At 32.8% G+C, this 14,598-nt stretch overlaps 1 protein-coding gene across 1 annotated transcript; it reads left to right on the top strand.

The window, feature by feature from the left end:
* Positions 1 to 2,956: 2,956 nt before the first annotated feature.
* On the top strand, positions 2,957 to 8,372 carry LOC106409424. Its single transcript, XM_048737249.1, has 15 exons — positions 2,957 to 3,309; positions 3,538 to 3,940; positions 4,027 to 4,204; positions 4,286 to 4,425; positions 4,605 to 5,343; positions 5,510 to 5,610; positions 5,707 to 5,851; positions 5,938 to 6,006; positions 6,091 to 6,136; positions 6,250 to 6,710; positions 6,928 to 7,007; positions 7,096 to 7,231; positions 7,470 to 7,662; positions 7,751 to 7,833; positions 7,918 to 8,372. The coding sequence occupies exons 1-15, from the start codon at positions 3,210 to 3,212 to the stop codon at positions 8,038 to 8,040; spliced, it is 2,997 nt and encodes a 998-aa protein (XP_048593206.1). The 5' UTR covers positions 2,957 to 3,209; the 3' UTR covers positions 8,041 to 8,372.
* Positions 8,373 to 14,598: the final 6,226 nt, after the last annotated feature.

Here is a 14,598-nt window from a genome sequence, read left to right as displayed (position 1 = left end):
ACGAGTTTTTAACCTAATAGTTATATACTTGCCTAAGTGTTAGGAGGCAAGGGACACAGTTTTTTTTACAGAGTTTTTCAGCCACCATTGTATTCTTAGGAGATAAGATCATAGAGAGATTTGTGATTGGAACTCCATTGATTCATCTATTCTATTCTATGCAGTTTTTATCTATATTTTGTGTTATGAATTGCTTTGCTATATCTGAGTAGTTTACTTATTAGATTCAGGGTTCAAATAGGTTAGAAGGATTAGCCCCAACTATAGATTTTCTAAGTTGTGGTCAGTGGCGGACCCAGCCGAGAATTTAACCGGGGTCATTTTTATATACAATTCTTAAAAATTAAAATGAAAGGGTGTCAAAGGGGTATTGAACCATGGTCTTTGGGGTGTCAATGTGTAGAGAGCAACCATTTTGGCTAGAGATTCTTATACAAATGCTATACAAATTAATTTAATTTCACGTTTTAGGGGTGTCATTTGACCCTCCTACAGTCTTAGTGGGTCCGCCACTGGTTGTGGTATTCATTGATAGATTGTTCTTACTGCTTGTTTTAGCCTTGCTAACTAGAACATGAACCTAGGAATCTGCATGAGTCAAGCATCCTTGACCATCCTGTCCTGAATCTAGTCTATCATACTAGGACTGCTAGAAAAAGGCTAACCGCTGATCTAGAAAGCTAGTGAGCATTATCAACCTGTGCCTAGGGCGTAACTAGAAGCATCGATCGATATTGTCTTTTGTGATCAATATTTGTGAAAGGTGTATCGATCGATATCCCTATAGGACCATCGATTGACACTTTCTTGTGATCAAAAGACTAACCGTTGAGATCCAAGATCTAGTTAGTTAGCCAGTGAAAAATGGCCATTACTGATCACTGTGATTAAGGAGTTGAGCTCTAATATATCATGCATGCAACTGTTAGGCATCTATGAGATTATAATCTCCAACACCTGAATAGAAACCCTGCATCTAATACCTTTCCAATAAGCTACACCCCCAATCATCTTGTTAGTCGAGAAATAGACTTGCTCAATTAGGATTGCTATTTACTTTTAAACCCATAAAACAACAAACACTTAGAATTAATAATTTAACTAGATTTAATAAGTTTCCTAGCTCCTTGTGGATTCGATCCCTAAATACTATAATTGAACCTCTTATTTGAGAGAGTAAGTCACTCCTTAGGGTAATTTGAGTGGTATCAATTTTCTATGACCATCACTGTCAAAATGACTTTATTTTCTCTGTAAAAAACGTGTGAATCTTTATCCACTTCACAGTCTTCCCCATCTGGATAATTCGATACTTTTATAAAACTAAAAACATTCTTTCTTGCTACTACTCCCTCATAATAATAAATATTTTGCTGTTAAGATGATAAAGTCAGTAACTCTTCGTCTATTACCTCTCTCTATACAGTTTAAAGGCAAGGCTAAGTTCCTCGGTCCAAGTCTTGTTTTCCAGCAAGACCCTTCTCGGTGGTTCACAGTAATTTACCTTTTCTAAAATCTTACACACAATTGTAAAAGAGTATTTAATATTATTTTTTATTGTAACTTAAAAGGAGATTTATAAAATAGAATGTTTTCCTTTTTTTAAAAATCCTAGCAAAATAAAATTTTAAAGACTTATTTAATAAAACATTAAATTAGTACATAAGAACATGTATAATGTTGTCATTGATTCGACTAGCGTATTTAACTTTCATTTTTACTTTTTATTTCTTATTCGGGATTTTTTTTAAATGTGTTCGGGATTGTGTTCAGTTTAAATGTTTATGTATAGTATTTTCTCTAATCCTTAGTATAAAGTTTATAATAATTCATCTATGCACCATGATTATAAAAAAAAAAATATTAACTTGAAGTTAGGTGTGAAAACAGGTTTTAATTATAAAATAAATCTCAAACAACATATGCAAGAAACAATCATAATACTATAATAAAATGATTTATTATTTATGGTTTTTATTAAATTAAAACATCAAATAAAACTCGTTGCAACGCAACGGACTCATATTTTGTGTTAAAAAAATTATTTTTTTGGCAGATACTACTATTTATTTATTTATTTTAAGCTTTATATTTTAAAAACACCTTTATATTTTAAAAACATAATACAACTTGGTAAATTATTAAAACAAAAATTGAATACGTAGTGACAAACTGTTATTGGTTGGTAAACGTACGTGTTTACCCCCAAGAAAAACTCATGCATAATTTGAGCATTTAAATAACAAATATATTCATAATTAATTTTGGCAAAAATATATATATAAAATTCAAATATTTTTATTTTTCAGTTCTAAGTTGATTTAGAAATTTTATATATTTATAATTATGTTATTAGTTTAAAATCTTCATTAATGGTAGTAAATATAAGTAATGGTTATATTTAAAAAATTTACCAAAAATGTATAACATCATAAATGAAATTTGCCATGTCATAATAAAAATTAAGACAAGTCATCATTTCTACCAAGCCAGGTCATTTTTTTCTTAAAAATGAATGTGGTAGTGACACATAAGCAATTTTTTTTTAAAATCACTTCATAAATAATGTAGGGGTTTAATGCTTCTACATCAGCAGGTTTGGGTTTCGATTCCCGGAAAAAGTGGAATTATGCGAATTAATGGAGAAACGGCTTACAAGAGATTTGCAGCATGACGCAAAGAGTATCGTCAAGGATGGATCCGATAGGGCAGCTCAGGTGATGCAGTCAGACGTGAATCTTCGTAAGGTAGGTAGAATTGTCGGTTGTAGAATCGTCTGTAATATTTCTCCGAGTTTGTAATAACATAATATATCAAGTGTTAAAAAAAATAATGTAGGGGATTCATTCAATTTTTTTTTTTTCTAAATTCGAAAAAGAAAAAGAAAAGAAAAGAGAAAAGACGTTTGGGAAAGAGTTAATTAAATATGTGTTGTAAACAATAGCACTTGCATCCGAGAGCAAACGACACCGCATTACCTTTGTTGATGTGTCCGGAGAAATTGTCTCGTCTCCGCAGTCTAATAAAAAAAAAAAAAAGAAGAACAATGCCCAAAAAGTAATAAAAGAAGAAAAAAAATCCAAGGAAGAAGAAGGAAGAATCCACGATGTTGGATCATCAGTAATTGATCCAAATCTTGACGACCTTCTCCCTTTTCGGGCTACAGTAAGAAGCTAAATCCTCCCTGCGATCGAATTTGTGCGGCGGCGATGAAGGCGATGGAGACTATACAGGATCTGATCGAGGAAGCCAAAATACGGACCGTATGGTGGGCCTTGTGCATCTTCTCCGTCACCTACTTCTTGACCCGTACGTCTATTTCTCACACCTTTCTAGTTTCAGACACTTTTGGTTATCATTACAGCTGCAAAAATTGGATTTGGATGACTTTTAAGATCACGATTTCTAGTTTCAGACAAGAGATTCTGTATTTGTTTGTGGAATTAAGATCATTTTGGAACTCAGAAACCCACTTCACTTGATATGTTTGTTCATGTTTTAATCATTATTGATGTTCTCTTTTGCTCTCTCATGCAGACACGAGCAAGTCTATGTGGATGAATTTGCCAATGGCAATCCTCATTCTTGGCGCTCTTCGGATTCTTCTTAATCAGATTGAGTTCAGATGGAAAGTTATGCCAGATCCAAGACAGAGCAGGTTGTCTTATCCCGACAAGAAGCAGCTCTCCTTGAACGATCCTCGTCTTTCCACTACCCCACCACCTCCTAGGTGGAAGAAGAAAATCGACTCCCCTGTTGTGGAAGCTGCCATCAATGATTTCATCGACAAGATCCTTAATGACTTCGTTATTAATTTGTGGTACTCTTTGATCACGCCTGATAAAGAGGCCCCTGAACTCATCCGTGGAGTTATCATGGATGCTCTTGGTGAAATTTCTGTAAGGGTTAAAGAGATCAATATCGTCGACCTGCTAACTAGGTGCCGTCTTTTAGTCCTGTTTCGCCATCAAAGTTCTCGAGTTTTGATTTGGATGATGATGAAATATCAAATGCCTGATTTTGCAGGGATATAGTTGATCTGATAGGTGATCATTTGGAGATTTTTAGAAGAAACCACGCTGCTATAGGTACTGATGTTATGAAGACATTGTCATCTGAAGAGAGAGATGACAGATTGAAATACCATCTTATGGCTTCTGGCGAACTTTATCCTGCACTCATCTCACCTGAGAGTGAGTACAAGGTATGACGGCATAGCTCTGATGAAAACTAGGCAGTGGCGTTTTCAGTTTTACCTGAACGTTCTCTTTGTTTTTTCTTACAGGTTCTTCAGAAAATAGTCGCTGGCATATTATCTGTGGTTCTCAGACCACGAGAAGCTCAGTGCCCTCTTGTTCGAACAATAGCTAGGGAGATTGTTACTTGCTTGGTAGTTCAACCTCTTTTGAATTTAGCAGCCCCCGAGTAAGTTCTCTACCTATCTGTCTTCCAGAATGTTATTGGTGTTTTATAATACGAACTAGCGAGGAACAACTTATGCTTTCAGAGTTTCAGATAAATATATCCAGTGGAAACTATTCTTTAGACGCTGCTTTCAGTTTGTCTAAAGTAGAGATGCTAATTTAGTTTCCATATTTTCCCAGGCGTATCAACGAAGTGCTTGAGATCATTATCAATATTATTAAAGAGGGAAACTTTGAGCAGTTTTCTGGGGAAGAACAGAGTGTTTACTCTGCCTCATTGTCAGCCTCCGATAGCCAAGCAAAAAGTATGAATTTGGCAAAAGTTGATGAGCAGGAAACACCATCCGTAGACGATGAAAGACATCCTGAACTGCGCATTCAACAGCACTCTGGTGATTGGGCTCGGATGCTAGAGGTCGCAACGCAAAGGAGAACCGAGGTTCTTACTCCCGAAAACCTCGAAAACATGTGGACTAAAGGAAGAAACTACAAAAAGAAAGAGCACAAAAAATCTCTGAAAACGGGCTCTTCAGTTAGTACTACTACTGGTGCAGAAGAAAAAGCAGTGGTACATTTGCCCCCTAGAGTTAGCGTTGATAAGCACTCACTAGCGCAAATCGAGGAGGATATTAGTAGAACAGCTTCATGTGAAGGTGGGCGCCACATGTATGAGGTTGGTGTTAGAAATGAACCTCCTTCTGATGGGAATAAGAATAGACTTAAGAGATCTAATAGTACGTCGGATCTTTTACAACCTGAAACGAGGCTGGCACTATTAGGAGTCGGTGAGGGGCCTCTTATCACAGATTTCTACACCAGTGCTTACATCAAGCACAATGAGAATCATACATGTGATAGTAAATCTCCAAACATCGTTCTTCACAAAGAGAGTCAGCAGTGCTCAAAGCTGAAATGTCGGGTAAGCTCTTGGGTCTGTATTACTCTCTTGTTTTTTTGTTTGTGTGCGACAGACATGCACTTGACCAACCTTTTCCGTTTTGTGTATGTGTTTTTGCAATTTATGACTATTGCTTTTGTGTTGAAGAGCTCTCAGAAGATTGTATCTTATGTCTGTGTCGCTGCAGGTTCTTGGAGCTTATTTTGAGAAGCTGTCATCAAAATCATTTGCAGTATATTCTATTGCGGTGACAGATACGGAAAACAAAACTTGGTTTGTTAAGAGAAGGTTATTTTCTCATTTCTTGTGCACATCATTGGACTAGTTACTCATATCACTAGCTTTTGATATTGACTTTGTCATTGCTTGTTTTCTTCCCTTCAGATACAGTAATTTCGAGCGGTTGCATCGCCAACTCAAAGAAATCCCGAATTACAATTTACAGTTGCCCCCCAAGCGTATATTCTCATCAAGCACCGAAGATGCTTTTGTTCATCGCCGCTGTATTCAGCTGGACAAATACCTACAAGTATTATTAAGCCCCTTAGCAATTTAAAAAAAAAACATAATTACCATCATCATTTTCTTATTAGGCCATTTTTCTCTTTTCTGCAGGATCTCTTGTCTATAGCTAATGTTGCTGAACAATATGAAGTTTGGGATTTTCTAAGGGAGTCCTCAAAAGTGAGGACCTAAGTGCAATACCTTTTATTGCTTTCAGACCCCATTTGCATAGATGATCTGACCATTGCCGTTTTCGTTTTGTAGAACTATTCATTTGGAAAGTCTTCATCGGTGATGAAAACTCTTGCAGGTATTTTGTCAATATGTAGCTTCAAAAAAAAATGATCAGAATGAATAGAGAAGTGGTTATTGTTTACCTGTGTTGCTTTACTTTGCCAATATACTCTTTTTGGAATTGAGCAGTTAATGTTGATGATGCCATGGACGATATTGTACGCCAGTTTAAAGGGGTCTCGGGTGGCCTTATGCGCAAGGTTGTAGGATCTCCACTTGAAGAAAATGATCAAGTTCCTGCGCGCCATCTCTCCTGGAGTGTACATGACATAAACACTCAGCTCGCTAAGGAAACTGCAACCGAATCAATGCACAGCAGCATTTCCGATAATGAAGACATTGACAAACTTGGAGAGAATTCCCAAGGGGAAGGTAGACTTGTTTCAGAAGCTAATGGGTGGCACTCAGATAATGAATTGGACTCTAAGTGTTTCCCACCAAGAGTGGTTAGACGTCTTGGAGAGCCTGAGAATGTGCCCTTTGATAAGGAGAATGATTATAAAGCGAAATCTGAAGTAAGAGGGTTCAGCGATTCGCAGCATGCCGATCCATCCACAAGTGTGGCTCATAGTCCTACTGGCGTACCTGAGGTACATCATAAATGGTCCTTTAGTGTCTCTCTTGCACAGTCTACATTTTTTCTTGATGACACACATACATAAGCCAAATGACCCAATCTGATCACTGCACCTAGAATTTAACTATGCTTAGTGAAAAATATTACCAAAGAGATTTAAAGTGCTAGTTCTTTTGGTATCTTCTGATTTTGAATCTTCGGAATACTTATCCTCTGCTTTTTATTTTCAGTGGAATCCGCCCAATGTCAGTGTGCCGATTTTGAACCTAGTCGATAAAGTGTTTCAGTTAAATAGAAGGGGCTGGTTAAGGTGAGACAAAGTAGTTATTCTTTCTGATGTTATCTGTTCGTAGATCATGCTGTTCTATTTGAATAATCTTAAAATGGTATTACTATAGGAGGCAAGTTTTCTGGATATCAAAGCAAATATTACAGCTAGTTATGGAAGATGCTGTGGATGACTGGCTCCTGAGGGAAGTGTGTTGGCTGCGGAATGAAGACACAGTAGCTCATGGAATACGTTGGGCTCAAGATGTAAGATTTAAGTTTTTCCCTGATCTTTTTCACAAGTAAACTGAATCTTCACCTGCTTATGAGATCCGATATCATATTTGATCATTCGTTGAAATCTATTACAACTCAAGTAGGATAGTATCCAAAGATGCTTAGTTTACTTTGGTTGATGTAAGAAAGCAGAGGAAATGATAGTATTAATGGAGTAATATCTCCAATTTGTGATGCTTGTAATAATCGTATTTGAATTTCTCTGCAGCTTCTTTGGCCAAATGGCGTGTTCTTTACCAGAGTGGGTGACGGTCAAGAGGCATCGGATAGGACCGACCCTAGTGATAATGCTTTCCAAATCGCAGGCCAACTTGGTGGCATGAAGGAGGTTAAACCCAGTTCCTTTGAGCAGCAATTTGAAGCTTCACGTAGGGCTAGTGAAATCAAGAAATTCCTTTTCGGTGAGTATCTTACGCTCTCCTCAAATTAACTCCTCTAGTTAGTTTTTAGTCTCATTGGAAGTAGCCTCAATACTTGATGTATGATCAGATGGGGCGCCAACAGCCTTGGTGAGCTTGGTAGGGCACAATCAGTACAGGAGATGCGCAAGAGACATCTTCTATTTCACTCAGGTTAGTCTTCTTTTTCAGAGCAAAGGGTTTAATTAGGCTGGATCATCCATCATTGTGGCTTGACTCGTGAATCATTAACCGCAGTCAAACGTATGCATAAAGCAACTAACATTTGCAATACTGGAGCTGCTACTCCGAACGGTATTCCCCGAGCTGAAAGATCTTCTGAGAGACATAAGGGAGAACTCAAACGGCCGGTCAGAGTAATAGAGCACCATGTTTATAATGAGGGAGGTAGCCTATGATTGACTTGAACCAGTTGCTCATCTTTCTCTTTGTTACAGTTTGATTCTCTTTTTCTTTTTAGTGCTTTTTTGGGGTTCTTTTAAATATTCTTCCTTGTGTATAAAACATCAATTTGGGGGGTTTTCTATACAACAATGACAGAAGGGTTCTGTATATAAACCTTTTGTGTGTTTCTTTCTTTTGCATTTATCTTATTGATATGTTGTTTTTGTCTGCAAACTTGGGGAGGTGTAAGTTATTTGCTACATCATTGTTAAGACATGAAAGTTCAAAAGACCTATTTAGGAACCTCAGTTACATAGCAGCTGCTGCATTACAATGTGTCTCTCTCTCTTACAAAAGTCTTCCGCTCAAAGAATTTACAGCATTTGCACAGAGGGCGGTAAGCGAGTACTGCCTCATATTCTTAACCTCGTACAAAGAGTTCAGTGACTCAAGGTTTCTGTCCCTGAAAACGCCACCTGAATTCGGATGTTGCAATTAGCTTCACCTCCCCTAGCTTTGCACTTTGCTATTGAAACCGCACAATCCGTCCCGTTCAGACACACAGAAGAAGATGATCCTTTGCATGAATCGCATCCAAAGCTCTTCCAGAACAGATTCTGCAGTACTCCCTTTTGAAACTCCATTAACTACCATACATATAACGACTCAGTTCTCTATTTCAGTGTTGATTGTTTCCAACAAGGGTTTAAGGGTTATTGTGTTGCTTCCATCTGCGACCTTTACAGGATAAGATCTTATTGCGTGTTGCTCAAAAAAAATAAAAAAAAGATCTTATTGCGTATTTCGAGCCTGCGAATCCAACCATGTATCCTCCTGCTTCACTCTTTTCACAAGGCAACAAAATCCTAAATAATCTTTTTACTTCTTTAATCTTTGCTACTAAGTCTCATTGAGATTATACCATATAGCCATCTTATAGAGATCTCATCCACCTTAGGTCTAAAAAGCACGAGCTGAGCCATCTTGGCAGCTAAACCAAGACGAGAATCGCAAGGGTAAAGCTGGACTTGGTCAAGAAAGAAAGCTTCTCTTCTTGAGATGGCAACACCAACGATGAAACCATCTCTTTTGCTTATTTGCGTGTCTGAACATGGACTGTACTCTGTACACCACTATTTTCGGATGCTCCAGCCAAGCCATTTACAATCATCCTCATGTTGGTTGTAGTAAAATTTTCTTAAGATTGTTAATTTCACCATTCTTAGATACTTTGGTCTCTTCTTCTCTATGAAAACAGTATGAACATATCAAGAACCAGTAAAAGAATATATATAAAAGGATTTACACAGGCCCGGCCCATGGCCCAAGCAAATGAAGCCCGGCCCATAGCCCAAGCAAATGAAACGATGGATTAGGCCCCAAGTTTATTTTTGAGTTTTTCCAGCTTAGAAAAAAATAAAAAATTATGGATATATTTTTAATATAGCTAAATGGAACACATTTTTTCAAAACTGAGTAAAGCATCTAATATATATGGGTCGTCGCTAGATTTACACATTGATTAACTTCTACTGAAGATGTACCTCCCTTTAGAAAGGATGGATTAGAATAAGAACGAAAATGAATGTCTCTAGGGGTGTGTTTTTTCGGGTTTAGGATCCGTCAATGAAATGATGGGAGTTGAAACGCTGCAAACTGCAAACGGTTATCTAGACTGTAAAAATGGATCGTTTGTCTCCCAAAATAGTTATTTTCTCACTAACAAATTCATAACTAGTGTTTTTTATAATAATTATCATTATTGTAGAGAAATGACTTCGGGTCTAACTAATAACCACCATCACATGAACACCAGGAACAAATAGGAAAGAACGGATAGAAATAAAATTATAGGAATGATGAGAAATGATTTTCCTAAACAAATTTAATAAGGAACAATTTTTTTTTTCATTCCCTACAATAAAAAGAATGAGAAAGAATGAAAAGTGAAAACTATTCCTCTTAAATGGTGAAATTTCTTATAAATGTTAAACAATGTAGTGTTTCATAATTTCTTTGGTCACCAGTCACCACTTACACCCTTAAAATAGCCACTAAAATATATTTTTGTCCTTAAACGACTCCATAAATAAATAATAAAATAATAAAATAAAGTAAAATTCAAAAACTAATTTTTACATTGTTTTGTAAAATTTTCTTCCTGAAATATATTTTCAAATTTATTTTAGGAAATGATTAAAAAAATTTGGGAGATCTTCCTACATATGCATGTTATCTTTCTGAATTTGAATTACATGCATATCTAAGAAAAAAAATAGAATAAGTATAAGATCTTCTTAAGATTTAGAATTATATTAATAAATGTGTATAATGTTTTCATAAAACTTAAGAAATTTTTTTATAAATAAGTATTTAAAACACATTTTAAAATGTATATTTAGGAAAACCTTCATGAATATATATTTATGTATTTTTTACTGAATTTAAATTATATGTAAATTTAGTAGATGTTCTTAAATACGTATATCATCTTCTTAAATTTTTAAGTAGGGGTGAAAAAAAAACCGAACCAAACCGAGTCAAACCAAACCAAAACTGATTCAAACCGAACCAAAATATATTTCAAACCATTCGGTTGAAGATTTCCCCAACCCGGATGGTTTGGTTTTAAACCGAACCGAGAAACCAATGTGTTTTGTAATTATTTAAATTAAAAATATTAGTAATACTAATATACTAAAATTCTAATACCAAACCACATATTTTCCATTTTTCATTCATTAACATATACTCTTCTAACTGAATATGTAATCATTAAAATATTTGATTTAAAAATAGAAAAGTATGTATCTTTATATTCTTATATATGTAAACGTGGATGTTAAATCTAAACCTAAAACCTAAAGCAAATTTTATTAAAAACAAAAGTTCTTCTCCACATCGTCAGATAGAAAGTGATTCATTGCAATTTTTTTTAATAATGATAGAAGAGGCATTACTAATGATGTTGATTTTTTCTATAGTTAACTTTCATTTGTTTTAATTCTTATATACTTTTTATGACTTTTTAAAAGTTTTTATTTCAGTTTTATATTGAATTTAGTTCACATAGTTTATATTTACATAACTTATGTTTTAAAACATGATTTTTCATACAAAAATTAAACTAAGAAGCACCTAATTAAGAAGAACCTAATTAAACTGATCTAAAAAATAAACCCAACCGAATCAAATACAAATTGAACCCAAACCAAACCAAATTAACTATGGTTTATTTCAGTTGGAAAAATACTAGAACCGAACTAACCAAACCGAACGGAACCCGAACCAAACCGAGAAAGTAACCGAAGTGCCCACCCCTAGTTTTAAGAAGGCCTTCATGAATTTCATATATAAGTTTTATAAAAATATTATACATATTTAAAATGCATATAAGTCAAATTTATGAAGATGTTATACACATTTAGGAAAATCTTTATAAATATACATTCCAAAAGTCTAATTACACGTTTATGAAGGAATTCATGTATCCAATTTTTTTCTTACAAATTCAGAAAGATATCCTATATATTTGGCTTTAAACTTTTGTAAAAGTTTTGGCCTTAAAATTCAGAAAATATATCTGCATTCGACAAATATATAAAAATTAATAAATATTTTCTAAAATTTTGAAACAATTATTGAAATTATTTTTATTTTTTAAAAAAATTATGAAAATATTCTTTAATGTGTATGATATCTTTTTGAATTTGAGTTTAGGAAAACATTCCTCCAGAAAAATATCTTCCTAAATTTAGGAATGTTGTTATAAATGTGTATAACATATTTATAAAATTTAGGAAAACTTTCATAAATGTTTATTTAAAAATTCACTGTTAAATTTTTATTTAAGATCTTCATAAGTATATATTTATTGAATACCTCACTGAATCTTAATTATATGTATATTTAGCAAGACATTCTTAAAAAAAATATATATATATATATATATAACATTTTCTTAAAGTTTTAGATTTCATAAATTTGATATCAAAATTTTATAAAGATATTATACATATTTAAAATTTTGAAAGATCTTATATATTGAGTAATGATTTCTTAAATATGCATATTAATCAAATTTTTAAAAAGATGACATACACATTTAGAAATATTTTTCTAAATATACATACATATTACATTTATAAATATATTTACAAATTTATGAAAGCGTTACAAGTTCATGAAGAGATCATACACGTTCAGAAATTTATTACTAAACTTTCTAACATAAAATAGCTTTCCCAAAAGAGATTAAAACAAAATTGTAATAGAAATTTGAAAAAATTGCCAAGCAAATTATTTTCAGTTTTAATATTTTTTTTTTTTTATATTTGATAAATAATAAATAATAAAATTAGATAGGAGAAAATAAATGTCATTTAACCCTTTAATAAGACCTATTTTGTCACTCTAACATTTAGAGATTATTTTAAAAACAAAAACTATAAAAGAGGCTACTAAGATCATCTCCAATGTCTTTGCTATTTCTTCCTTTAAAATAAGGAAACTCTATAATAGAAATGATATTTAGGGGGGTGTTTTAAATTAAAGGTAATAGAAGATTTTGGGATTTTGTTAAAATCTCATGTTATTGAATAAGTGATTTTAAATTGAATAAGTGATTTTAAAACCTCTTTCCAAATCAAGTGTTATTCAATATGAGATTTGTGAAAAGTTAATCCATGTTATTCAACTAACCATTTGTAAAAACTATTTCAAATCAATTGTTATTCAAATGTAAACAATATTTAGTTAAAAAAACTTTTGACGAAGATTTTAGAAGAGTTGACATTCATTTTTGGTTAAAAATCCTTCTTGTAGAACAACATAATCATCTACTTTATTAAAACAGAAGTACACTTATAAAATAACCTTTAATTTTTCAACTTATTTACAGTCATTTGTCACTGAGAATTTAATTAGTTTCAACTTAAAATAATTTGCCTTTTCCACATTTCCTAAAATAACTCCACGACCTACAAATAAGGAAACCACATCAAATTTTTTTTTTTGAACAACCATTATATTAAAAAAAACAAAGAAAAGCCTTATACATCAATTTTGTTATTTTATTGAACGACCACATCGATTTTGTTAATTTACCCAATACACCATGTTTTCCTTTACCTCCATATAGCTCCCATGCAATATAAAAAAATAATCACAATCATAACGTATGTTTGCAAACAAATTCTTTAATTTTTTAAAAAATTAGCATCTGTATTTTTTAAATTTCACCACCATCTAACCTCTAATGATTTTAAATATGCAATTCATAAAGACATTCCAATCTAAATATAAAGATATAATTATAATTATTTTATAAATCCAATTTCACAACAAATAAAAAGAGAATACATTTAAATTCAAAACAAACAACAAAATCCAGAAAATCTGCAAATTTCCCTATTTACTTGGTACAAATCAAAATATCATAAACAAAATCAACAATTTAGAATCCAGTATATTATAATTTCCATATAACTAATTACATTTACGCCAATTATAAAGTAGATAAGCACAAAATCGTTTCCTTTTTATGCCTACACTTGTAGAACAAGCACGAGATCTTATCATTTCCTTTTTCAAATTATAACCACTGAGTATTTAAAGAAACAGATTATATGATGGCACACAAAATTCAAACTAACACTAACAAAATCTTAGTCTATCATATATTATGGACTTTTAACATTAAAACATAATCAACAAAATATTTTTTTCATTTATTTCGGCATAATCTCACTGTCTCCATTATAATCGTCTTTCTCACAGAGAAAGATGGAGATCGGAATGTATTTTTTTAGATTTCCTTTTCTGTTTTTTTTTCCATAATACTAACGGTTTTCTCCATGTAAAAAAAAGATTTGGATTAGTTGGACCAGATATTTTAAAAATTTTAATTAGATCAATATAAATATGGCTCAACTTAAATTACCTTATCTAAGTTGGGTTTTTCATTTTTTCAAATGTTTAGCTCACATATATTTATGGATTGACTCAATATTGTTGTCATAGTGTAATCAAATGCACGTTTGCTTCTTTTTTATTAAAAAAAAAGCAACAACTATTAGGGAAATTATGTTACAGAAATATTTGTATTATGTGCAGTATTTTTGTCATCATTTTATTATAATTTTTCTAGCTTTTATAATGGATCGATCGATCCCTCTTGATAGAACTCATTATATATCTTGTTTAAAAATTATAATTTTAAAGGCATTACTGCCATTTTGAAAAACAATTAGTCTAATGGAACATAAAGTAGTATAGATTAGTCTAAAAGGACATAGTTACCATTTTTTTGCTCTAAGAAAAAACAATTTTCCCAAAAATTAATTACATTACGTAAACAAAAGAAAACACCCGCCCGGTCGGGCGGGTTCTAGCTCTAGTCGATGTTATTTGAAAAGACTGTAAAATAAATAAATCAATACATTCTGAAAATATGTATCCCCCTATATATTAAAAGAAAAGTCACTTTACTGAGGTCTGGTGACGTGTGTCGTTCATAGGTGAAGTTTTAAAAAA

Source organism: Brassica napus, chromosome A7, assembly GCF_020379485.1.
Source record: "Brassica napus cultivar Da-Ae chromosome A7, Da-Ae, whole genome shotgun sequence".
In the NCBI taxonomy this organism is placed as follows: domain Eukaryota; kingdom Viridiplantae; phylum Streptophyta; class Magnoliopsida; order Brassicales; family Brassicaceae; genus Brassica; species Brassica napus.
The sequence above is the reverse complement of the archived record's forward strand: the minus strand, read 5'-3'. Positions and strand labels throughout refer to the sequence as shown.

Bases quoted from the DNA above. Each gene is read 5' to 3' on its own strand.
- LOC106409424 (XM_048737249.1), top strand. From the start codon at position 3,210: ATGAAGGCGATGGAGACTATACAGGATCTGATCGAGGAAGCCAAAATA. The intron at 3,310-3,537 runs GTACGTCTATTT...TCTCTCATGCAG, and splicing joins CGTCACCTACTTCTTGACCC to ACACGAGCAAGTCTATGTGG. The intron at 4,205-4,285 runs GTATGACGGCAT...TTTTTCTTACAG, and splicing joins CACCTGAGAGTGAGTACAAG to GTTCTTCAGAAAATAGTCGC.